Source organism: Nipponia nippon, unplaced genomic scaffold (genome assembly GCF_047370975.1).
Source record: "Nipponia nippon isolate SJK-2023a ecotype South Korea unplaced genomic scaffold, ASM4737097v1 scaffold_2, whole genome shotgun sequence".
Classification (NCBI taxonomy): Eukaryota; Metazoa; Chordata; class Aves; order Pelecaniformes; family Threskiornithidae; genus Nipponia; species Nipponia nippon.
The window spans coordinates 103,614,879-103,640,434 of NW_028262336.1; the positions used below are offsets into that span (position 1 = coordinate 103,614,879).

The 25,556-nt window shown below is 39.3% G+C and overlaps 1 protein-coding gene across 1 annotated transcript; it reads right to left on the reverse strand.

The window, feature by feature from the left end:
• Positions 1 to 1,472: 1,472 nt before the first annotated feature.
• Positions 1,473 to 15,225, reverse strand: UFM1 (ubiquitin fold modifier 1). The gene is made up of 7 exons (XM_009463055.2): positions 15,145 to 15,225; positions 13,505 to 14,310; positions 13,362 to 13,418; positions 12,572 to 12,629; positions 6,860 to 6,899; positions 6,398 to 6,430; positions 1,473 to 1,974 (listed from the first exon to the last, which is right to left on the reverse strand). Exons 1-7 carry the CDS (start codon positions 15,223 to 15,225, stop codon positions 1,907 to 1,909), a joined length of 1,143 nt encoding a protein of 380 aa, XP_009461330.2. The 3' UTR covers positions 1,473 to 1,906.
• Between the last annotated feature and the right edge of the window lie 10,331 nt (positions 15,226 to 25,556).

The window sequence follows — 25,556 nt, forward strand, 5'->3', positions numbered from 1 at the left end:
TCAAATCAACTTGCAAACATCTGCTAAGTACATTTTACCACTGAAATCAAGCCTCTTTATCAAATGGAAAAGTTATGTTCAGATTTTAGAGACCAGTGAGACAAAGGTGTAATGAATACAGAAAGTACTATGAAGACCAGTCATTGTTGCAAAGGAACAGATCCTTTGCACATTACGTAAATCACTTGCAATGCAGTATGTCAAACAAATACTTTATGCTACCTGTGCTATTACCTAAGTAACAGTGTAAGAAATGTTAGCCCCCATCTGAAATTATTTTTACATAACCCTCCTTTACATAAACATCAGTTTCAGAATGCATCTAACCATGATGGCCTTTTGAAAACTATATTGCACCTTTAGACAGGGGGAAAAAACCAAAGGTTCCTGTTTGTTATATTCCAGTATCAGGTGTTTTTTCAGGTATTCAGTCATGAGATTTGCACATAAAAATTACAAGCAATTAATTTGGCTCATCCTAATTATATTGTGGCATTAGATTAATAGAAACTATGCACTCTGGCCTTTAAGGGCAGTGTTCTGTAGAATTCTGCATAATAAGAATCTTTTGGCTTGAACTGAATCTCAAAGCATGTTGATTAGAAGGTTAAAGGGCAGAGTTTTTAATTATTGTCAAAATCTAATTAAGAATATGAGAGAGGAACAAAGTTTGCACTTTTTTCATATAACTGTTTATTAAAATAAAGGAAAATCCAGAATTTTACTCAATGTACACCCACTCAGAAGGGCATTTTGTACTTCTGCACTATCTGACATCTTATCTGAACATCTTTCTAGAGCACGGTTATTGCACAGGACAGTTGTATTTGTGACAACACTCATTTAACCAAGCACTACGTTGCCCATTGTTCTTTCTGTTAAACTCAGTGGGACAGAAAAAATGCAACAGGGTAAGATTTTGCCAGATATATTAAATCACAAAGTAGATTACCAGTTCAAGAAAAGCAGCACTTTCTCTAATTAAAATACACAACTGATAGTTTACCCCTGGCAACTTATAAACAAGAAGTATATAATTTGAACACAAACATTTCAGTGAATTCTATGCTGTTTCCCATGTAACACACAGTAACAAAACAAAACTTTTAGAAAGAACCAGTATTAGTTCATTAAAAAAGGAATGACATATTCGACCAGTACCTACACATTCCCAAATTACGCTGCAATCCTTCTCAGCTGATGGCACTTCATGTGAGGAGATCAGGTCTCAAATTCGCTGAAACTGCATTTAATTTAAGTTCACAATACCTCAAATGAAGTTTTAACATGTGGAAACCTCTGTTTTCTCCTTTATCTAAAATATTTGCAGCAATTAAATCTTATGATTACTTTGGAACATTTGTCAGTTATTTACTAATTTGAGTAATAAAGCCCTGAAATTTCCCTTTTATTTGAGCTTAATACTTGAACTACGTGAAAACTGTTCCTTTAAACATGGAAGTAAGTTTAGGAAAAATAAAAGGCAAAAAAAAAAAAGAAAGTTTTAGCACTCTGTAGGAACAATTTCTTTGTAGCAAAATCGTAACACAGTTCCCCCTTCCACAAAGTAGGCCCAACAATATCCAGTATTTTAAATATCTATTGATCATGGCTGTGTGTTTACCCTTGTGGTGTCAGTAACACCTATAGAGAAATCCATCTTTCTTTCAGGAACATAACATGGAATCAGCCCATTCTTCTACTAGCCAAGGAAGAATCAGTGCATAAGTTAATATATTTTAACAAGAAAATGAAACCTGATCTTTGTTTAGAAAAAATAAAATCCTGGGAAGTCATTTTTGCTAGCTTCAAAAAAGGCCAATTCATTAGTTGCATTTTGGAGTTCCAAAATAAATAGACTTTTGCTGCATGGCAACGTCATTTATTCCAAAGCTTTCAGTAGACGTTAAGAACTCCCAACTCGATCTCTGGGAATAATCCGTAGATCTGAACCATGCTTTAGAAATACATTTCCTAAACAAATAAACAAAACAGAATGTGTTACCAACCAACCAAATAACAATGTTACCTAAACAAGCATAAACATTTAAAGAATAATGTTAGGTCAGTGTTTAACATCTTTGCAGTAATTCTTCTAATATACCAGAAATATATTCTCCATGTTTCCATGGAATTTCATCTTATCCCTCTTACTCCAAAGAGCTCTTATTTTTAAATAAAAATACCAGACCCAAAGTCAACCAGTAAGACTTGCAAGCTATCACCTTTCAAACTTGCAGTTCCATACTTGAATGTCTGATTTCACTTATATGCCATCATAATTTCAAGACGAGGAAATGAAATTTTACTTCTCCATAATTATTTTTTTTATCTTGAGGACATTCATGCATATACTAATTTTTAATTCTCTCCTTCATTTAGTATTTATCTGCTTCTAACTTCAGAACCTCAAACTGTACTTTTCTTTTAGGAAGGCTCTTCACATATCCACGCATAAGTCAGTCTCATTTTACCATTAAAAAAATCTTGAACTTCATATTTATTACTGTATAGTCTTAATCATGATAATCTTTTCAAGAGGACACAGTGTGAAAATTAGAAGTTTCTAATACTTAGATGTCTAGAATATTTTCTGCATGTATTCAGGATTGACATTCAGGCTGCTGTTTTCTTCTATTAAATGTAACATTTGAAAATGAAACCACATTGCTAAAAGTGATGCATTATTTAATTACTATGTTGAACTTTTTTTTTTAACTTCATACTGCTACTGCATGAAACAGGCTATATGCAATTCTACAATATCAGGTTTTAATAATATCTACCTATTCTTTTTCATCTTTGTGTTGACTTGTAAAAACAGAATAACTGTATTTCTTCCCCAAGACCCCCATTTCATGGATGTAGAGTGCTTTCATAAAAAAGATATTTGACATCTGTTCAAGTTATTAGCATATTGGAACAAAGCCACCCTTTTTCAAACTTCACTTTTCCGGCACATGGGTCATGATCAAAACCATTCGTATGCAACATAACAAGTATTAGAAAATCGGTTCAAAAGAATGTGTTATCAGAAGATGTTCTGGTTTTAGAGATCTCCTAAGACAACATACTGAGGAGCTCTATAAAACCCACTGAACGCAAATCTGGCACACCAGCAAACCAGAGACCCAAGCTCACCAATCTAGATGAAAAGTATCCATATTGCAATGGCCATCATAAAACTCTAAAACTTTAAAACAGGCCACAGCTGCATCTCATGCAGACAGCAGTTCACCCCACCTCTCAGTCTGTTTCCATCATTAATATCAGTGGCTTTATTAAAGTTATGGCATGCTATTCCCTGAACTACTGAGGATTTAAAATTGAAATCAATACAGGAATTAAGTGCTAAGCCTAGCTTTTTCAGCTTTCATTTCCCCTGCTTCATGGAATCATGTAGGGAGAATGAGAGAAAGTCATACTTGAGGCGTACTTTTATTCAGAAAGGTGGGGAAATAGTGGAACAGTACAAAATCTCTGAAATCGCCAAGGATTGCTAAGATTTTATTCCTAGATCATCTTATTTTGGGAAGTTTTTGAAGACTAAAGTGACTGTCCAATCTACAAGAACTTTTAATATATGCAAAAAAAAAAGAAAAAAAGAAGGGGAAAAAAAAAAAACAAACCACGTTTTACCCTACCAAGTTTCTGAGATATAAGTTAATAAGGCTGAATGTAAGGTTATACCTAAATTACATAAGTTTACTTGTAAATTGAGGAGGGATTTTGGTCTGGGTCTTGCATTTGGCATAGGTAATTTTTTGGTTGGGTTTTTTTTGAGGGAGGGTTGTTTTTTGGTTTGTTGTTCCCCCCCCCCCCCCCAGTTTAAGGGCAACATCACACAGCATTGACAGGACAATTGTACCTTCTAAGTTAAAAAAAAAAAAAATCCATGTGCAATCCATGTGCCTAATCTTACATTTGCAGATAAGATTAAGACTGTGATGAAAACATTTTGCACCTAGATGCTTTTGATTTTCCTGATCCTTGATTATGAGATGCTGTCTTATACTACTACTGAATAATTCCTCAACATTTATAAGAACTTAGGAGAGGTAAAGCAAATCAACTGGATATATGAATTGAATATGCATAGCTGCGAGCATGATGAACTACCATATGGATGTTGTCATTCAGGAGTCAAGTAGTCCTAAATACATTTACTTTGCAGGATTAAGCTACAAGTAATTTGAGCTACATAATACAAAACGAAAGTATACTTTTGAGGAAGAGAAAGAGCGTAAGCATACCTTAACTTAAGCAACTGACTTTATCTGTTTTGCCTAAGTATTCTTGAGTGGTCACATGAAAATGTGGCTTTACATGTGGGTGATGATCTAGTAGCTAAACTAAATTATTAGTTTTATTATCTGTTTTTAATATGCTCAGTCATGGGACCATGATGAGGACAGCATCAGCTAAGGAGTCTGCCTGAGGCAGTACACCTAACAAACCATAATCCTGGTGTCCTAAGGCAAGTCCAGGAAGAACAGAAACCTCCAGTGGAGCAGAAAGCCAAACGCTCACTTGATCTTCATTTTCAAATGTTGTTCATGCAATCGCAGACCTCAGAAATGGGTCACTACACTTAAATGGTTCCTTTTATGGCTCCAAGAAATTCCACAAACTAATGTCAAGCAAGTGCTCTTCTAACCATCAGATACTATTATGTGCTCTGCAAGGATTTACTTTATACTAGTTATCTTACATAGTTAAGTATGCTGATAATAACTTGTTTTCCTATTCTCTCTTTAGATCTGAAAAAAACTGGTTTGGTATCTTCAATAACAATTGGCAGACAGAGGGCGTGAATGAATGAGACCTGGCAGAGATTTCATGAAAAAAACAGAGAAGTGGCAAGTCTCCATCAACTGTTCATCATGTTTGCAAGCAGGAGTAAAATTACATTCACAGTTTTCACTGGATGACTGTGTTCCACAAGCACTAAAGCCATTTTTGTTATTTCTTAGTATCATAGAATTGTTTAGGTTGGAAAAGACCTTTAAGATCATTGAGTCCAACCATTAACCTAGCACTGCCAACTCCACCACTAATCCATGTTCCTAAGCACCACATCTACACGTCTTTTAAATACCTCCAGGGATGGGGACTCCACCACTTCCCTGGGCAGCCTGTTCCAGTGCCTGACTACCCTTTCAGTAAAGAAGTTTTTCCAAACTAAACCTCCCCTGGCGCAACCTGAGGCCATTTCCTCTCGTCCTATCGCTTGTTACTTGGGAGAAGAGACCGACCCCCACCTCACTACAACCTCCTTTCAGGTAGTTGTGGAGAGCAATAAGGTCTCCTCTGAGCCTCTTTTTCTCCAGGCTAAACAACCCCACTTCCCTCAGCTGCTCCTCGTAAGACTTGTTCTGTAGACCCTTCACCAGCTTCATTGCCCTTCTTTGCACACACTCCAGCACCTCGATGTCCTTCCTGTAGTGAGGGGCCCAAACCTGAACACAGTATTTCATGTGTGGCCTCACCAGTGCCGAGTACAGGGGGACGATCACTTCCCTAGTCCTGCTGTCCACACTGTTTCTGATACAAGCCAGGATGCTATTGGTCTTCTTGGCCACCTGGGCATGCTGCTGGCTCATATTCATAGTAGGAAGTAATGAACATTTCTTCCCTAACAAGATACTCCACTCCACCATAACTCTTATCTCAAATGGGTCAGGATTAGATTACTGTAATAATTTCCAAGTTAATTTAAAAGTATAGCGTTCCAGGAACAAGTTCACAGAAGCCTGCTTCCAGACAACAGAGCATTATTAGTACAATTCAACATCTGTGCTACGTTTCCCTGTATTTCAGGAAGTGATGGGGAAAAGTTTTACACTTTTCTGTGACAGAGATAAACTCTTGTCTCATAGCAAGCCCCCACAGTTGAAATCAGGTTTCTCACCTGGAGTCCCTTGGTGAGAACAAGAGGGCTATCGACAAGAAGATCCTCTCTTCTTGAAAACATGCTTTCCAAAGCACCTAGAGTTCCTGCTCTAAAACTGCATACTGTTTTTAAACCTATATCGTTAGAAGTGCTGCTAAAATAGCAAATACTACTGGACTAGGTATAGTGAGGAAAAAATATAGCTATTACTTGTTATTTCAGTAACATGTAACACAGTATTGCTCTTTTAAACTGCACACTAAATAGCTAAGGCCTGAAGATCAGAAGTGCTTCACTGTTTCACAGATCTAAATAACCAAATGTTGAACCATAGTTCTGTGGATTTAACCTTTTACACACTACACTGGCCATAGTTTCTAACTACTGGGTAATGCTTCTCCCATTTAAGAAATCAAAATATAAATCAACCCCAAGTGCTATGCATTAGTTTAAAAGAAAAATAACTGAGGTTTTTAGTACTACGCTTCATAAATAATAACTTACCTGCTGTCTGTGCAGGGTTTATTCCTATTCCATCTAGAAAAAAAAATTACACAAAAAAAAAAAAGAAAAAAAACAGGGGAAGGTGAAACAGACATAATACAATTTACTACACTAAACTTACAGCTCAAAAAATGTAATATACCAACAAGATATAATTGTTACATTAGGTCTTCAAGCAGCTCTTTCCTATAATCAAAACTAGCCTTATCACAGGAGCTAACAAGAAACCTTCTGCACAGAAAATCCATGCTATATGTTAGGACAAAATCAAATTAATAATATTAGTGGTTTAATACCTTCATCCCATGCATAAGCAATTTAAATAATGTTGCAATACTATTAAATTCAGTTTGCAGTCTGTAGAGGTTGTGAAAGAAAAGACAGTTTTGCTTTTATCAATACCTCTTCACTGAAACAACAATACAAAACCTATTAAAATATATATATAAACTATATTCTTACCATTTGTTATAATGGCACTTGTTGCTGCAGGAACTTTGAACTAGAGGAATTAAGACATAAAGGAAATAAGACCAAAGGAAATAGGACAAAATAATATAAGAAACATAGTTAAAGCAGAAAATATATGGGGAATATTCAAAGCAATTATAATTTTAGCTGGTTCAGGTACAAAAAAATTATGAGAAAAGATTCCCCTCAGATTTAGAGATATAGAAAATAAAGGTTTAAAGTCAAAGACACCTCAATACAGAATGTGAAATTTGCAGTACTAAACAACTAATTAAGTCCAATTATTATTACTTATTAGATAAAATATAAAAGCTAAGCATTCACAAAGTTAAGAAATATTAGTTCTTATTATACTAAATAACGGAACACCTGAACATGTATGGAAATGAACTTCTAAGAAGCATACCTGTTATGTCTAACAGAGTTAAACCAGAACTAGCTTGAGCTAATCTTGGTTAATTTTGACGTATTTCCTAGCTTTCTCCCTGGCTCTACTGGGACCTCGCCAACTGCACTGCTCCAAGAGAAGAGTTCACTCCAAAACTTGCTTACAAAAAGAAGCACTAACAGCACTGCATCAGATCTGGCTCCCTCCTCAGATTTCTGACACCAGCCTAAGCAGGCTTTGTACCTTCAATCACCACCCTGTGTCTCCACGGTACCTCACCTCCATGCGCATCATACGCGGTCAGTTTTACAATATTGAAAAGCCCTACTCAGCTGGGGTTGCATTGCATACAGGCTTCAAACTATTTCAGAAAATCTGAACTGAGATGGGGAAACCAAAATTAATTATTTCTCAGGACTAGAGGGAGACAGGCAGGGCCAGAGAAAAATCCTGGACTATCTATCTAACGTGGTTGGACCACACAGGACAGAAAGGCTAGGGTGGGTGCAAATCAGTCAGTCCGTCTGAGGACCAAAGGTTGCTCCTTGGGCTTCCTTTACTTAGAACAATGAACAACCCCTAAGGTAAAAGACTGGTGTCTCAGCAATGAGCAAGTATCAGTGAAACCTCCTCACAAAGCACTTCATCCTCCTCTCTATATTTCATAAGAAAAAGGGCAGCTAACTAGGAATGCTAACAGAGTGCTTCCCTGGAAGAACTGCAGAGCTCTCCCATCTGCTGAACAAGTCACTTCAGCTGTGCCTTTCAGTGGCATTCATTAATTGTGCTTCCCTCATTTTTTGATTGCTCAACTTAAGATTTCAAGGTCTGATTGCAGAAACACTATGCATTAACAGCAACAGCTAAAGCTCACAGAAACCATGCTCGAATACAGTACTTAATTATTAATATACTGAAAAACTGGCTCTTTTTATCTTCAGACACACAAAATTAGTGATTTTTTTTAACTTATTCTCTCAGCTTTTTATGCATAGCAGGTAAATCATGTCAAATCCTCATCTTGCAGGCTGACATGAAAACAGTAATTTCTGCAAAAGACAAGTTGGATACCAGTGTCATTGTAGAAAGGCCACGAGGAAAGTAACAATTTGTCTTCACAGCAAGATTTGAATAATGAAGTTGATAAAATAGGAGCTACATATTTAACAGTACGAACGTAAAAAATAATGTGCCATCTCATAACAGCCTATGTATACATATATGCTGAAGAAAGCAAGCCTTCATTCTCGAGTTCACTAACTTTGGGAATCTTGACTTAGCAGTCTAAGGAGAAATCTTTTAACTGGTTTGGTTTATGTGGGTTTTTGGGGTTTTTTTTACATAATAGGAGAAAATGAATTTATAAGGTTTGAAGAGTGGGATTAATGTCAATCATATTAAGTCCTGCCCCCTAGAATGAGTTCATCTCCAATTCAAAAAGTAAAAGAATAAAACATAAAAAAAACCTGAACACCAGGAAATATATGTTTAACCTAAGTTATTTTTCAACAAGCAGGTTTCCATTGTAATTAAGTGACACCATGGATCTTTCATCCTAAGTCATCTGAAAAAACCCCAAAAATGTAACTTCTAGAATTAAGTGCCTCTTCTGATTTCTTCTCTGTCTCTTGCACCTCTCAATACATGAAAGGGATGGATCATTCACAGGATGGATGTCTCTACGCATTTTGTGTCATTTTGCTTTTCAGTAGGAGAATCTATCTGATGCCAATACACTCAGTGCCCGAGAACTGTGGGGCAACCAGTCAGTGAAGCACTAGTTAAGAGTATCTTATTGCTTCATACTCTACTGTTAGAAGAGAATATTGTTATCTTAGCCCAAAATACTGGGTTAAACAGCAATAGTTGTCAGCTATATACTCAGCACATGAAAATCATCACAAGTATAACACAGAAAGGGAAACTACCGTTGGAAATAATTACACATAATTTGGTGCAATATGGCTCACTACTTAAATCAAAAATCCTTCCTGTGGCTGCTAAGCATATGTTTCCCATGCTGAAAATATACCAGCCTTCTGTGGTACAAAGTCACATGGATACTCAAGTAGGAAAGAAGTTCTGTATTCAGCAGATAAACCTTGGCTTGCTTTGAAACCAAATTGGGTAACATCCAGCCCCAATCTCACACACCTTAAAGAAAGAGATTGTTTGCTTTAAAAACCTTATAAATTGATAACTGAGGCTGCCACAAAACTTATTTTCTCCAATGCCAGGAAATACATTTGTTAATATCTACAGTCAAACTATAAGGAAAAGATGACAATCATATTCCAACAATTATATCCCTTTCTCACTTTTTACAATGATGACAAAAATCCTCTACAGTAATAAGCTCATCTCCTTTTTGCACAAAGAATAGCAGATAAGTGCATTAAACCATAGTATTTTAGCATCGATCTATCAGGAGTAACATTAGAATAACAAAATAATAGTTTCAAAAATATACATGTTCATGAAAGAATAAAATTTAACTTTATTTAATGGACATGGATGACTATTTTAGTAATAATTCCACAAATGTAAGAGAGGTTTTTTGTAAGTATTGTGCAAATGCACACCTGAGATATGTACCAAGTAGCTCTAACAGATGAAGGAAAAAACCCAATAGATACCACACATTGTAAATGAGCCATTAACACTGTCACAATAAACTGTGACAATTGTGGAAAGAACTATAAATAGATAAAAACTGAAGAAATTACTGTTTCCAATACTCTACATTTCAATTTACCTTTTTTATATATAGTCCATAAGACAAAGAGAGAAAATAAAAAATAAGGAAAGATTTAAATTTGCATTATCCAAATTATCATTGCCAAATGTATATATTGGGAAGAGCTGGGACTGCTACAAATGACTGAGACTTCCTGAGACCTCCCCATTTAATGATCCAGTTTTTTTTCACTTCCAGCTCTGTCAATCGTGAATTGTGTACAATGAACTTTCACGTCATGTGATGTGCTAGAGATGACAGAAAAAAAAATCTGTTACGTATTTTAGTTATTTCCAAGAAAAAAGAAAAGAAGGAACACATCTTGTTTTGTGCAATGAAAGTAATTCAGAAAACTGTAATCTTTGACAAAGCACTGTGACTGAAACTTGATATACAAGATGACCATTCTACACCATCGCTACACTTCTACTGTTCCAGGAGAATTCTGGTTATGATTTGGCCAAAATTTACGACTCTGAAAAACGACTCAGTAGAAACTTGCTAAGGCTAAACAGGTGAAATTTAAATCCTTCTCTGTCCCGAGAGCTTTAATCACTGAGGAGATAATGCACTTTCCCTGGAGACCACCTAACATCTTTGTCCAAAATCCAGGGCTACAGTTTGATCTTTTCTTTATGTGTTTCATACAAGGTATTGTGAAACTGGTATCTGAATCACAATACACAGCATAAGTTAAGCTGTGCAGTTCAAGGAACAAAAAAACATTTATATAAGAAAAAAAATCCGTCTCATTCTTTTCAATGTCAGTTCACAAAGGATGAAAGGAGCTTCCTTCCTGGGGAAGAGTCTAACAGTCTTTTTTGCTCTCTGTTTACAAAGCATTTAGTTCTGCCTGGTCTCACAGAGATGTAGAAAGCTTCAGTAACACATCAGCAACGACAACTAAAACCAGCGCCATATTCTGAAAAATCAATCATACGTTCATGTTATTAATTTCTTGACACAGGCTAATAAAAAAGTGCTTCACACTGTTTTGTGGGGGGAATTAATAAATAAAGTGTTCCTTGTATTTTCTATTTTCTTTAAAAAAAATGTTTATTGTATAAGCATTTAATGGAATTACTCTAGTGAGCATTAACAACACTGGGCTCTTTTACATTCCATCACACGTTTTCAGTCTGTTTTGAGAGCCTCCAAAACACGTCTACAATTAACTGTGCTGAACCAGCGTGGTCTGAAGTCAAACAGCAAAAGTCCCATGGATGCTCAAAATACATCAACTAAAAGAATGGTTTGCTAAATGTGAATATTTAAGTAATTAATTCATCTCTAAATCCTTTTCACAGAGGACCCTATCACCAACACCGTGGTTCCACGAGTAGGTAGTTAACGGGTTTGATGGCAACCCTCCCACCAGAAGTGGCCCTTCACTCCTGGTGTCTCCAACTACTTAGTCCCACTCCAGTCTTTCCTGGTCCCTCATACTATTAGACTTTTCAGTCTAGGTCTCTATGTATGGGTTGTGTGGGCACAGCTGCATTAGTTCAGATTAAAAATAACTCGGAAAAAAACACAGTAAAAAAAAAAGGCAATTAAATCAGCAAATATCTTTAACAGCATTTATTATTCTGTACATTGTTCTGTTCAATCAAAGTTACAACAAACAATCAATCCACAACCTGCCTCCACAAGCTGTGTTTCCAGTAAGAACTTCTGTCACATAGTGGTATAATACTATCAACACAAGGTGACTCAAGACATGTAGTCCATTATCCTTCCTAATTATTTGTTTTATTACAATTCCAATGCTTGAACAAATGAAATTTTCAATCACCCCAAATTTCCAAAGTTTTCCTAAAAAGACAGAAGGGGAGTTGCAAGAACAGATTCTTAGCTGAAACTGTTTGCTGACTAGATGAAAGAAGCCATCATGCTTTTGAGCACTTTATTTTACTGTTTACACCCAGATGAACATCTCTTAATCTTTGTACACTTAATCTGAAACAAACAGGATGCATCTCTTCAAATACATTATACAGGCAATTTAGGCACCTATTGGTTTTGGATTCCGTGTGAAAGACCAAACGCCCAGAAGCCAAAGAATATATTATCTGAGTCTTATTCACTGAAGTCTGTTTTTTGAATCTAGCCCATATGTCTAATCTTATTACCTTTTATAATCTAAATTGTATGTCTTCCAAAGTCAGAGATTACTAAAACTAAATGTGAAAAGAGTTTAAGAATTTCCTGAAAAATTCTAAAGAATTTTCTGGATATTCTACATAAGCAATTTAAAATAGTAAATATTCAACAGCAACCTTTTAATTATGTTCACTATCATAAATTTTTATGTTATTCATATAAAATAGTTTAATTGCAAAGAAGAACAGGAAGTGTGCAATACCTGCTGTTGATGTGTAAATTGTGCAAGAATTGCCAAGTTAAAGATTCTGAAAGTTTTGGCAGGCCCCCACTGACACCAGTAAAGCTTGTGTTCACATGTATCTAACAGGAGCATTCTTTGTGCTGAATTAACCATTGTATTTTACAATTGAAAAGATTTTGCTTTCAGGAACGTTCAAAAAGTTGAAAACCAACATCATCACTTTCTACTTACTTCTTCTGCAGCAAACTTCAAGACAGCTGTGAAAGGTGTACTTTCAGGCACACTTAACCTGAAATCACAATGTAAGTAAATACGCGACTGTTAAGACAAACTGAAAACTGTATTTGGTATTAAACTACTAATTAAAACTTCACTTTTACCAACGGTAATACTTTTGCCAAAGATGTGCGTGTACTACTCTTTTTATTGCCAAAGATGTGCATGTACTATTTGGGGGTGGGTCTCTTCTCCCAAGTAACAAGTGACAGGACAAGAGGAAATGGGCTCAAGGTGTGCCAGGGGACATTTAGATTAGCTATTAGGAAAAACTGATTCATGGAGAGCGTGGTTAGGCATTGGAACAGCCTGCCCAGGGAAGTGGTGCAATCACAGTCCCTGGAAGCGCTCAAAAAACATGTGGATGTGGTGCTCAGGGACATGGCTTAGAGGTGGACCTGGCAGTTAGGTTAATGGTTGGACTCGATGATCTCAGAGGTCTTTTCCAACCTGAATGACTCTATTATATTTAAGGTCTAGATCAAAGCATAAACAGATACGCATGGCACTACGACAAAGTAGAAAAGCCCCGACAGCTGAATTAACAGCCGAAAACCGCCTCTCGTTTCACACGGAGGAAGAAAAATGCCTTTTCCCCTCGTGCGAAAGCCCTGACAAGATGACCATTAAAAGCCAGGCGGCTCAGGAGCGCCTACGTTCGCGCTGCCGCCGGTTTTCACGGCCTCCTCGCGTCACGCAGTGACAGCGCAGCACCCGCCCGGCCCCGGCCCGCCACGCCACTCACACTTTGTAGGGCAGCCGCGGGTCCGAGGTGAGCGTTACTTTAAAGGTGACCTTCGACCTGGGGAGAGCAAGGAGAAAGCACCGGGTTAGGGCTGGAGGGAGGTGGGGAGCGGTGGGCGCGGGGTCGCTCCCTCCCTCCCTCACATGCTGCCGCCGAGCGTTGCCGCCGCCGCTCCCCACCGACACGTCAACCGCCGCCCGGCGCCCGAGGGGGCCTTCGATGCCCCTTCCGCCTCCTGAGCTGCCCGCGGCGCGCCTGATCGAAAAGAAAAAATAAACATGCCCGGCCGACACCTCCGGGAGAGGGAGCGGGAGCGTTCTGTCTCGGATCCCGACTGGCGCGGGGAGGGGAGAGGCTGAGGGGTGCATGAGGTGCACCGGACAACGGTGGTGACGATTTCTAATGAGGCAATTGCTCTGGCTGTTCCGCTCTGGCGGAAGGCCCCCGGTGCTGGGTCCCTTGCGTTTCCGTAGGCGTCGTGGAGTGACGTCCGGCCGGCCTCGGAGGGGGAGCGGGGCCGGGCTGGGCCGGGCCGGGCCCGACGGGACCGAGTGCTGGGCGGGCGGCGTCCCCCGGGCCGAGCCGAGCTGGACGGGACGGGACGGGACGGGACGGGACGGGACGGGACCGGACGGGACCGGACCGGACCGGACCGGACCGAGGGCTGGGCGGGCGGCGTCCCCCGGGCCGAGCCGGGCTGGACGGGACGGGACCGAGGGATGGGCGGGTGGCGTCCCCCGGGGCAGGCACGGCTGAAGGACGTGGCGGGTGGCGGCCTGCGCGCCTCGCAGCGGCCCGGCGGGGTCGGAGGTGTGGGGCCTTTAAACAAAGATGAGTCCCTCTTCTTCTGAACAAATGCCAACAAGGGACTGCTGGATTTAAGTGTGTGCTTGGATGTAACTGGCAGGTGTATGTGTGTGTCTATATTTATATATACGTATGTGGTCGTCTATATGTATGCAAACGTATACGTGTGACGTGGGGGTGGTTCGTTGTTGGGTTTGGTTACCTTGAGGTTTCGAGTTTGTGTCGCTCTCAAACCAAAACGTTCTGCGGGTGCTTATTGAAGTTACACAGGGGAAGACTGATGCCAGTACACACCGATTCCTATTCCCTTCATATTCAAAATCATTCACATCTTCCTTGTAATGGGGGAGTTAGAGTTGGGGTTTTATTTGGGTAGTGACATATACTTTTATGGCAGAAAACCGGCAGTTTCCAGTTTTGTTCATATGTGGCTTTCGACAAGCTAATTTCTTTTAAATAAGTAAAAATTTAAATAAGGTTGCATGGGAATGCAAAGTAATTTTTCTCTTTAATGCTTGTTCATCTTAATGCAGGCAATGACCGTGTTTCCAACTCTGGGTATGCCAGCACTACCTTTGTAGAAAATATTTTGCCAAACTTTCATATTTTCTCCCGTCTCTACCGTCTGCAGGAAGGACAGCTTTCACTGGGGTGCTTGTTATCACACACTGCTTCCCAGACTGATCATGGCAAAGCACTTTGTAGTGTTCACTTTAATTGGGGTCTCATCAGGGTAGATGAAATGCTCTACATGAGGTAGAAGAAATGCCCAACAAAAGGCAGTTGACACACTGGAGTCACTAATTTCTTACCTAAGGATTGGCGCAGTGCCCAGCCATGAAATTCAGCTTTTCACTATTGTGTTGCTCTTATTTGAACATAGACAAAACTGAAAAAAAAATCAAAAACAAGGAGAAGAAATTCACTAGCAGCTTGTACGATGGCATTAATATTTTCCTGTATGTCCTGCATTTACCTTTATGTTACTGTGTTTGCCTTTCAAAACTGTATCATGTTGGTGGCTCATGCTCATTTTGTAATCCATTAGTGATCCCATGGCTTTTTCATCCCCCTGCTTCTAAGAGATCACCCCTTAAGTTAGAAATAAGTAATAGTCATCTCTGAGCATGTAACCTTGCATTTTGGGTAGCTAAATGTTATCCCATTTTATTCTTGCCCTTTTCAAAATCAGTTATTTTTGTATCATGTTATGTCTTTGATTTATACAACTCTGCATCGTTTGCAGTTCTCATTAATGCATTGTTGTTTTCTGTGCCAAGGTCATTAATGCAGATGTGAAATAAAAGACTGATCCTTTTAGTACTTCATTTCTTGCCTTTCACTGTAAGGACTTCTGTCTGAGGAAATAAGCGCACCCAAATCTTCATGCTGTTAAAGCTGGACTGCTTTTAGTACCCAAATTTACTTGGTTAAATCTGAATTGAGCATATCTGAGCTATAATGCTGCTGAGAGCAGCCTAAATCCAGGCTGGACTAGTCCTGTGTGCTGGCTGCATGGTCTTGTTCTCTGCCAGGCAGACGAACCAACACTCGTGACCAGGTAGTGAGTCAGTTCAGGGAACTGATTTGGCAAAAAAACTGAATTTTTCTTTTAGGTAGTTTTCATCTGGTTAGCCTCTTGAATGAGCACAAAGAAGGACATGAGGAAGCACGTCTGATTGGCAGTGATATCACACTGCAACTTCGGTCGGCTTAAGGTGCTGCGGAGGTGTACCCTGAGCAGGCATTAAGAGTGTGATGGTATCCTCATTTGCTGGTAACTTCAGGGTCAGAGTCTTTGAAAGTAAATTCAGGAATCCAAGTCATTTCATAAAAATAAGGCGTTTCCAGTGATGGAAATTTATAATTTCACTATGCTGTCTAAACCTTTTACGGAAGCTGGCAGGGTTGTTTATTTTTTCTGAGAATTTACAATGAATAAAGGAAGAAGAATGTGCATGATTTTTCTCTTTCAGCTGGGAGAGTTAATGGGACTTGGTGTCCTGTCTGAAAATGAGCCAGGGATGGATTAGAGGTGACTATATCTCGCTAATGTGTTTATATACAACAACATTCTCCTCAACTCCAGAAAAACTGGTCTATTCCCAACGAAGTCTGCCCTCCTTTCCCTGTGAGTGAAAACAGAGAAGAGACTGGAGTTCTTAATTCAATTTGTTTTCCCTACAGCTTACTTACCCACACTTAGATATGTTGTTGAGAGCAATGAGACATAGCTTTGGCTTTTCTAGCTGTGTAGATGACAAACAGAATGACAATTTGAGCAATTAAAACAATTGGGAACTTTGGCAATTTGTAAACACATTAGTACAACAGAAAGCTTTTAAGTCAGGAAAATGTAAAAAAAAAAAAAAAAACAGAAAATAACAAAAAAATATCCCTCTGGATGCTAAGATGTGACTGAGGTGAATTAAAATACCGCTGAGAACACTTCAGGGAAATCCCTCTAGTTGTAAACAGCATTGCAAGAGAGAAAAGTACTGCAATGCATAGGAGCTGTTCATCCCACATGCCTGTATTGTATAGGTAGCCATCTGGCTGGACCTAGTTTAATTGTGTTGAGAGGGGCAATAAACAGAACAATCAGAAAAGAAGTGGAATTTAAAAAGTACAAAAAAAATTAACTTACCAAGATCTATTTATCAATATTTAACTGCCTGAACAAGGTGACCACTTTTCATAGCAAAGGATAAAATTGTTCTAGAAGGTGCAGCTGTTTCTTAAAATAAGATGGAACATGTAAAATTACAGGGGGGATGGAGGGAGGTGTTTGTTTCTCAAGTGGTTGCATCCTATACAGAGGCATTTCCTTACTAGACACTTGTAGCCTGAATCCAAATTCCTAATAAACATGTTCTGAGTTGCCATAATTAATTACCATAATAATTTTACCTATATGCAACATGGGGAAAAAAAGCTCCTTGATAGTATTTTCTACCCACTTTCAAAGGAGTAAAGGACAATGTAGAGTACAATATGCTGGAGAACTGTGTTTAAAGCAATGTTATTTAGCCTGTTTTTTCTTCCCTTTTTGTTTCCTATTCTCCCTTATTGTAGTCTCTGTTAGATACTATATATCGGTGAGCATTTAATTAGAGCAGCCCCGCAGTACAGAGCTAGGAATCACAATTTCCTGCTCATCCAGCAACATGGCCACAGTTCAGAGTCTGGCCATAAAAATTAAGCTGCAGCGTTTGTGTTTTTGAAAGATTTCTCCTTTGCTTCTGAAGCACATAGTGCATCTTAAAATCTTTTGACCTTCATATATATTTGTAACATTTATGAGTGCATGTGCCATTTGAAGAACACCAATTTTTACGCTGCAAAACAAGTGCCCACGTGGAAGAAGGTTACCACGCAAGCATCCCTCCTAAGGGCTCTATGGAAGTATCAAATCTGAAATTTTAAGAAATGCAGCAAAATATCTCCTGCCTGCAAAACGCGCTTTTAGCCTTGTAAGTTTGGGGCTGAATAAGGAACATTTAACTTCCAAGAGTCGTTGCTGAAAAAGCACTGAATTAAGCCTTTTAGCAGGTACCCAGAAAATTAAATCTTGGCATTCGGCAAATTTTTTTCTGTGCTCGCAAATAATGAATTAAACAAGTGAGCATTGCCAAGCAACATGATATATGAGGGAGAGGGAGGCAAAGGAAACACAGTGTTTCTCCAACCAGCCACTTCCATATGGAGCACATGGATAACAGTCCAATTCCGTCTGCTCTTAGTGAGGCTGTGGTTTCACCAGATGGATCAAGCAGTGCTAACCCCCATGAAAAAGGAGAGGTCCTGTTTTTTCCCCCCACTGCAGCCTCACTCTTTGTTCCTGGCCCCCTGCCTGCTTGCTGCTCCTTGCTCTGGCTTTGTGGCTTAGTGGATCCACCTGTGAGTCAATTTAAATCAGCAGAAGACAAGGATATTTCCCTGCTGGCTCAGAGCATTGAGTCAGCTCAGGGAAAGGTGACACAACAGAGGAGGCAAGGCAGTGGTGGTCAGCAGCTGGAGGAGGCAATGAGGTCTTCCCTTTTTGTTCAGTAGGGAAACATGGGATAAGGCTTTCTCTTGATACCATTTCCTATAGTCAGAGTGCTGGGGTCCTCCTCTGGTGGGTACATCCCCTTAACTCTCCTTTGGCTCAGGGTGGTGGTGTGTCTCTTGGCTCTCCCCCTGATCCAGGTCAAGCTCATCAGTAACCCTGTGACCGACATCACGGTAGCCCTGTGACTCTTCCCAGCGGGTAGAGGCACCTCCTTGGCTGCAGAGTCCTGCTATGTCGGCAGGAGTCAGCTGCCTTTCTCAGACAGTCTGCTCCTGGCTGCTCTGGTGGGATCTTTCTGTAGGAAATTCAGCCCTCCGGAAAGGAAGCAACAGCACTGCATGATCTCTGGGTTGTTTTTATTGCAGAACCCGAAAATCTGACTTTGTGCACCTTTCTTCTTTGCCAAAGTTTCTATGATCCATGACTATGAGCCTGCAGCATTAGGCTAGATTGATTGCGCTGTCTGAGGACACTGGCTGTAGTTCAGTTGCCCTGATTTTTTACTCCCCAACAATTACAGATTCTGGTTTCTCATTTTTTTAAACAGAAATAGTTGTGTAACATGCAACATAAATTTAACCTGTTTAACCTAGCCTGTTGGTACCTACCAGTGAGAAAACTTTAACCTCCTTTAAACTGTGAGCTTCCACCTTCATAAGCCTGCAGCCTGTGTGAGACAAAAGCAATTTTCTATTACATACTGTGTCACTGGGTTTCTCTGTAAAATACAGGCATACATAGGGTTTTTAAAAAGCATTACTAAGCCAAAGATAGAAGATTATAATGATTTACGAATGCAATGCAAAGTTAATAATTAGACAAGTTAGCACATCTTCATAATCTTCCTTCAACAAAATAATAATTAAAAACCTATTACAGTTCTTTGATGTCACAAACATTTTACAAAAATAGTGTGTCAAAATGAGAAGATCGCATACAAATGTTGTATTAGTCATATAGAAATCATAATGCTAGGCCTCTAGACTTCAGAAGTTTTATTATATGTATGTATTAGATAGTACAGATAACTGTGTACCAAACCAAGGATTACTCTTCTGAAGCACCAGCACTGGATGTATTTGTCAGCTGTAGACAGTGTTACTTTTCCACATGTGAAGGTCTGGTGGTTTGGTAGGGGGTTTTCTTCAATTAGTTTGAAAAACTTATTACTAAGAAATCTTTAAATCAAAAGGGTAATAAGCATTAAACAGGAAAAAATGTCTGGAAGAAGAAAAAGTGGGTCTTCTTTCTTCTTCTATCAGACATTTTTTGTCATGGAATTTGATTTAATTAATAACACCATTATATAGATGTACTATGTACTATTTTCCAGAATTTATTTGAAATCACTTTACCTTTGAATAATTTTCCAGGTGTCCCATTCATCTTTAAAAGCAATTTGATTTATATATCTTTTGTCATGATGACAATGGTGACATTTTTGTTAGCAATATCACTGCTGATGTGATATTTTGTTTTTATATGCCGGAAACATTTTGAAAGTAGTTTCCATATGATTCATATCCATCATAATTATGTTTTAATTGGGCACTAAGTAACAAAATACCATCTTTTGATTTGACAGTGCCTAATAAACTGTAGTTCTTCAGATCTGGAGGGTGCCCATCTCTCCAGTGAGGAAAGGAAGACATTCTTGGGGGAAGATACGGATATAAAGAAAGCCTGTCCAGATCTACAGATTTAACCCTTTCCCATAATTGCTAACTATATCAAAATCCTTTTTGCTTGTACAGATAGCAAACACAGTTAGCTCAGGGGTTTAGAGAATATTTTGTTAACTATGTTTTGGTGAATTGCGAAAAGTTTGTATTTTGTCACCTAGTCACCAGTCTCAGGAAAAATGTCTACCTTTATTACCTGCCTCCTGCCAGCAGCGAATTCTGTGACCTGAGCGTGCTGCTCTGAGATAGCCCAATATGTATTTTCATCTAATTATGCAGATTCTTTTATCCAGTAAGCTTTCCTGTGTGTTGATTTCCTTGTGTCCATCATCAGGCTGTGCAGTTCTATCATTTTTTTTTACTACCATTATGTACTACAGTGGGTTAGCTTGCTACTAGAGATAAAATCACCTTGTTTACAAGATGATTCAGAGAATGAGACAACATACACAGATGTATTGCAGACTCTTATAGTGAAACATGAGTGTACAAAGGCATAAATTGGGGCTAAGAACATTTTTATTGTAGTATCCTTTTCTTCTGTAGAGCATAAATACAATTCCAACCAAGGTGCTTTTCCAATACTAACCAGGGTAGCTTTCTTGTGTTCTGTTTCACCTCTTAAGCAGGTTGTGTTTTATGTGCAGAACTAAATCGTAACTAAGTCCATGAAAATTCAGTGAGAGACCAAAATTTTGTCCTTTACGTGCAGCCATGATAAAAAAGCCAGCAAGAGTCCTGATTTAGCTCCTACTGCAATTTAATTATTCATAAAGTGCCTAGCCTATTAATTTTTTTTAATGAGGGATACTTTTTTTTTTACTTTAAATAAATGAGGTTATTCTAGTGACTTCACAGTTAACATTTAACTAAAAAAACTGCACAGATTCTTGCTGAAGTGAAGCAAGAAATTAAGCCAAATTATGTTTCCATTTTTGAATGTAAAGACTGGCGAAGAGAAGGAGACTAAAGAAGAAATTAATTTCAGGTCCAGGAAATTGTGATTCCGACAGGCTTAGTACAAGATGTCAACTGTGATATCCCTCACAGTTCTCTAAACCAGGTCATCTTGTATATATTTCCTTTATTCAGTCATTTGTTATGAAGATAACTCTCATATTTTTCCTCTTCTCCTTTTTGTTCTCTTTGATGGCAAGCCCAGAAAAGAGTTTATATAGTCTGCAAGTATTACTGCAAGAGGACGGTTTTCACTGACACGGAGGTGAGGTTACACAGATCACTAGTTCAGTGTTTGAAGGGATTAGAAGAGAGATTTACTGAGACAGCAGAAGGTGGTGCATCTCTGTGGAAATGAAAGAGAATTGAAAACCTATGTTGTGTTTGCAAAGTCTGGACTTTTAAATTGCTAAAGCTTTGTTTGGCAAAAAGATAAACATGACCTTTAATTTTCTTCATCTAGAACAGGCCTTTCTAACCTGCTGTGGTTCAGGACACCAGTCTTCAAATCTTGACTGTTTATCAGGCTTTGCCTTCTAATTTCTTTGGGTACAAAGCCAAGAATTTCTCTGCATGTCGCCTTCCTGCAGGCTTCTTAATGGATCAGAGATTTAGCTGGAATGTTCTGACCTGGGAAATATGCCTCCTCATTTGGTGCTTGCTGTAGCACAATGCTGAAGATTTGTCTGAACATTTAAGATGCTTTTGTGTTAGACGTGGTGAGAAACTTCTTGTTTCTGGACCATTACCCATAAAGCAAAATTAATTCTAGTAAGTGCAAAATTATATTGGCACAAGGGATTTTTAAGCTTTAAAGTGTAACACTGTTAGAAATAATCAAGAAACAAGCAGAGAAAAGAAAATGACCCTTAAATAGCAGATGAAGTCCTGAGCTGTGTTGTGCCAAATGAGTTTCTGAGTAATGTGTAATTCCTTTCAGTAACTTTTTGTTTGCTTTCCATTGCAGTTTTTTTTTGTATAGCGTATTATCTCGTTAGAGTATCTTTATGCCATCTCCTAAATGCTACTGGTTAGTGAGACTTGAGAAAATATATAAATACCATTAAGTCTTCTGATTGCAATAAATTTTAATTACAGATCCAACACTACCAACAGAAGGGGTAGGATTCAGCTGACCAAATGTTGGTGCCAGCTTTGTAAATACCTATACCTAAGCTGGTTCCCTTCGTCTCCCTTTATATTCAAAGCAAAGAAGGTACTTCTAGTGCATGATTTGTATCATTCTGAAGTAGATATCTGAAAAGATGAGCTATTCCCTCAAGAGGTGCCTATTTCTTCCTAGATCCACAACACGGAGAGACTAGGCTGACTAGCTCTCATATTGACATTTACTTTATACAAACAATAGGCTTTGGTGAGGTGAATCCCAACCCATGTTCATGCCCCTGTGCTGTTCTGGAGCTTCATAATCCACAGCCCTTGTTCCACTGTTCCTCTCATATAACTTTAGGCACCCAGTTGAACTCAACTTGATTTTATATTTTTTCTCTTGTTAGAATATGGGGAGAGAGAGGTAACTTCAGGTTGTAACCCACCCAATGTATGAATTGCTCTTTTGAGTTGTTCTGATTTTTGTAGGTCCAAAAAGAAATTATTTCTGGGATCTTCTCTTTATACAGTATTCTTAAACTTAAAATAATACAAAGCATAACAGATGATACCAGTCTTTAATAAAAAAAAAATCTCAATTAACAATCATGCCATGCATGAAAGTAAAATCAAATTAAGATCTGGAAGAAGAAAGTGCAAATAGGATTTCAGTGGATAAATACAGTCATGTTTACCATTCTCATGCAAGAGCAAAAGAGTAACTACATTTCACATTTCCAGAGCAATGTCAGTTGAGGCTAATGTGGTGTCTTCACAGAAGAGGGCATCTTCCATCTATCAAAAGCTTGCATAATTAAACCCTTAAGGTTTTCCTGCTGCGAAAAGAGAAAAAACTAAAACAATTGGTTTAGTGATGATTTAAATATTCATAGAATCATAGAATACCAGGTTGGAAGGGACCTCAAGGATCATCTGGCCCAACCTTTCTAGCACAATCTAGATGAGATGGCCCAGCACCATGTCCAGATGAGTCTTAAATGTGTTCAGCATAGCAGAGTCAACCACTTCCCTGGGGAGATTGTTCCAATGATTGACTGTTCTCATTGTGAAAAATTTACCTCCCGTGTCCAATCAGAATCTCTCTGGGAGTAACTTGTACCCGTTACCCCTTGTCCTCACCATGTGACTCCTTGTAAAAAGGGAGCCTCCATCTTTTTTGTAGCTCCCCTTTAAGTACTGGTACATGGTGATGAGATCACCTCTAAGCCTCCTTTTCTCAAGGCTGAACACACCCAGCTCTCTCAGCCTATCCTCATATGGCAGGCTTCCCAGACCCTTGATCATCTTGGTGGCCCTTCTCTGGACCCCCTCCAGCCTGTCCACATCTTTTTTGTATAGTGGAGACCAGAACTGTACACAGTATTGCAGGTGTGGCCTGACAAGCGCTGAGTAGAGTGGGGTAATGATTTATTTATCTCTGGTGGTGGTGCCCTTTTTGATCCAACCCAGCATCCTATTGGCCTTCTTGGCCGCAGCAGCACACTGTTCACTCATATTGAGCTTCCTGACCACCAGGAGCCCCAGGCCCCTTTCCACGGAGCTGCTCTCTAGCCAGGTGGATCCCAGCCTGAGCTGCACTCCTGGATTATGTTTTCCCAGGTGCAAGACCTTACACTTGTCTTTGTTAAACTTCATAAGGTTCTTGTTAGCCCACTCTTCCAGCCTATCCAGGTCTTCCTGCAGGATGGCTCTCCCTTCCAGAGTGTCTACTTCCCCACTCAGTTTGGTGTCATCTGTGAACTTCATGAGGCTACACTTGATCCAGTTATCCAGATCACTTATGAAGAATAGCGTTGGGCTCAATATCGATCCCTGGGGGACCCCACTTGTGATGTGTTGCCAGTTTGAAAAAGAGCCATTTACCACCACCCTTTGGGTGCGTCCTGCCAGCCAATTCCTCACCCATTGCACAGACCACTTGTTCAGGCCATAGCGTATCAATTCCTCCAGGAGGAGGCCGTGGGGAACCGTATCGAAGGCCTTGGAGAAGTCCAAGGAGACAACGTCGACCGCTCACCCCATGTCAACCGAGCAGGTCACTTTGTCATAGAAGGCCACCAGATTTGTCAGGCATGATCTGCCTTTTGTGAAGCCGTGTTGGCTTTTCCCAATCATGTGCTTCATTTGACTCATGATGGCCCCCAGGAGGATCCGTTCCATGACTTTCCCAGGGATTGAAGTAAGACTGATGGGCCTATAATTACCCGGATCCTCCCTTGAGCCCTTCTTATAGATAGGGGTAACATTTGCCTTCCTCCAGTCCTCTGGGACATCCTCCGCTCTCCACGACTTCTCAAAGATTATAGAGAGTGGCCCCGTAATTACACCAACCAGCTCTCTCAACACCCTTGGGTGGATGGCATCAGGGCCCATCGATTTGTAGGGGTCAAGCTCCTGTAATAATTCACATACTAACTCCTTCTTCACTGATGGTGGGTCTATGTTTGGATCCTCCGCGATTTTTGTTCCCAATGCCTGGGATCCAACAGTGTTCAATATTCACTTAAATGTCTGTCCTTTGTGCCCTCTATCGTGCAATCCTCATCGCTCGTACTGGGATCAGTTGTCTCACCCTGTGGAGTCAGTTTGGGCTATTATACCTCTAACTTTAGCAGATAATTCTCTTTTTCTGAAAGCTCCATTGCACCTATTCCCTTCAGCAATTGCTTCGGGAACACTCCAGAGAGAAATCAGGATTATGTATGTTGGAAGGGTAGAGTAATATACAGAGAATATAAAACAGAGTGGTAAATGGTAGCATAGAACTGAATAAAAGAAATGAAATAGAAAAAAGGCCAAAGGAAGTTGAATACATTCATTGGAAAGAAGGCATCACAGAATCACAGAATGGTTGAGGTTGGAAGGGACCTCTGGAGGTCATCTGGTCCAACCGCCCTGCTCAAGCAGTGCTGCCTAGAGCAGGTGGCCCAGGACCGTGTGCAGATGACTTCTGAGTATCTCCAAGGATGGATACTCCACCGCCTCCCTGGGCAACCTCTGCCAGTGCTTGGCCACCTTCACAGTGAAAAAGTGCTTCCTCATATTCAGGAGGAAGCTACGGTGTGTCAGGTTGTGCTCATTGCTTCTCATCCTAGTTCAATACACTAATTCAAAGGAAATGAGCTGTATAGGAAAGTGATGACAGAAAAAGGAAATACAAGGTAGGCTGGAAAAGAATGGAGAAAATTTGTGGGTATCATCTGTTCCTTCCATCACCCAGATGGAAGGAACCAAAATGACAAAACCACAAGGATAGTTAATGAAGTAGTCAAATAATTGAAACTACATATGATGGGCAAATGAAATGCGGAAGTATGAGATAACATCAAACACATCATTAACTTGCAAAATCTACCCAAAATTCAAATGACAGAGGGAAAAAAAAATCTCTGAATTTTACATTTTTTCATAGTTTCATTCTTGATTACATGTGTACTGTCTCCGTTTGGACACTCTTTTATTGTTGTAGTCTGGCAAAAAAATTCTGGCACCATGCTATTGGGTATTTTTCTTCCTCTTCTATATCAAATGAAAGTTTTTTATCCTGTATAATTCCAGTGCTAT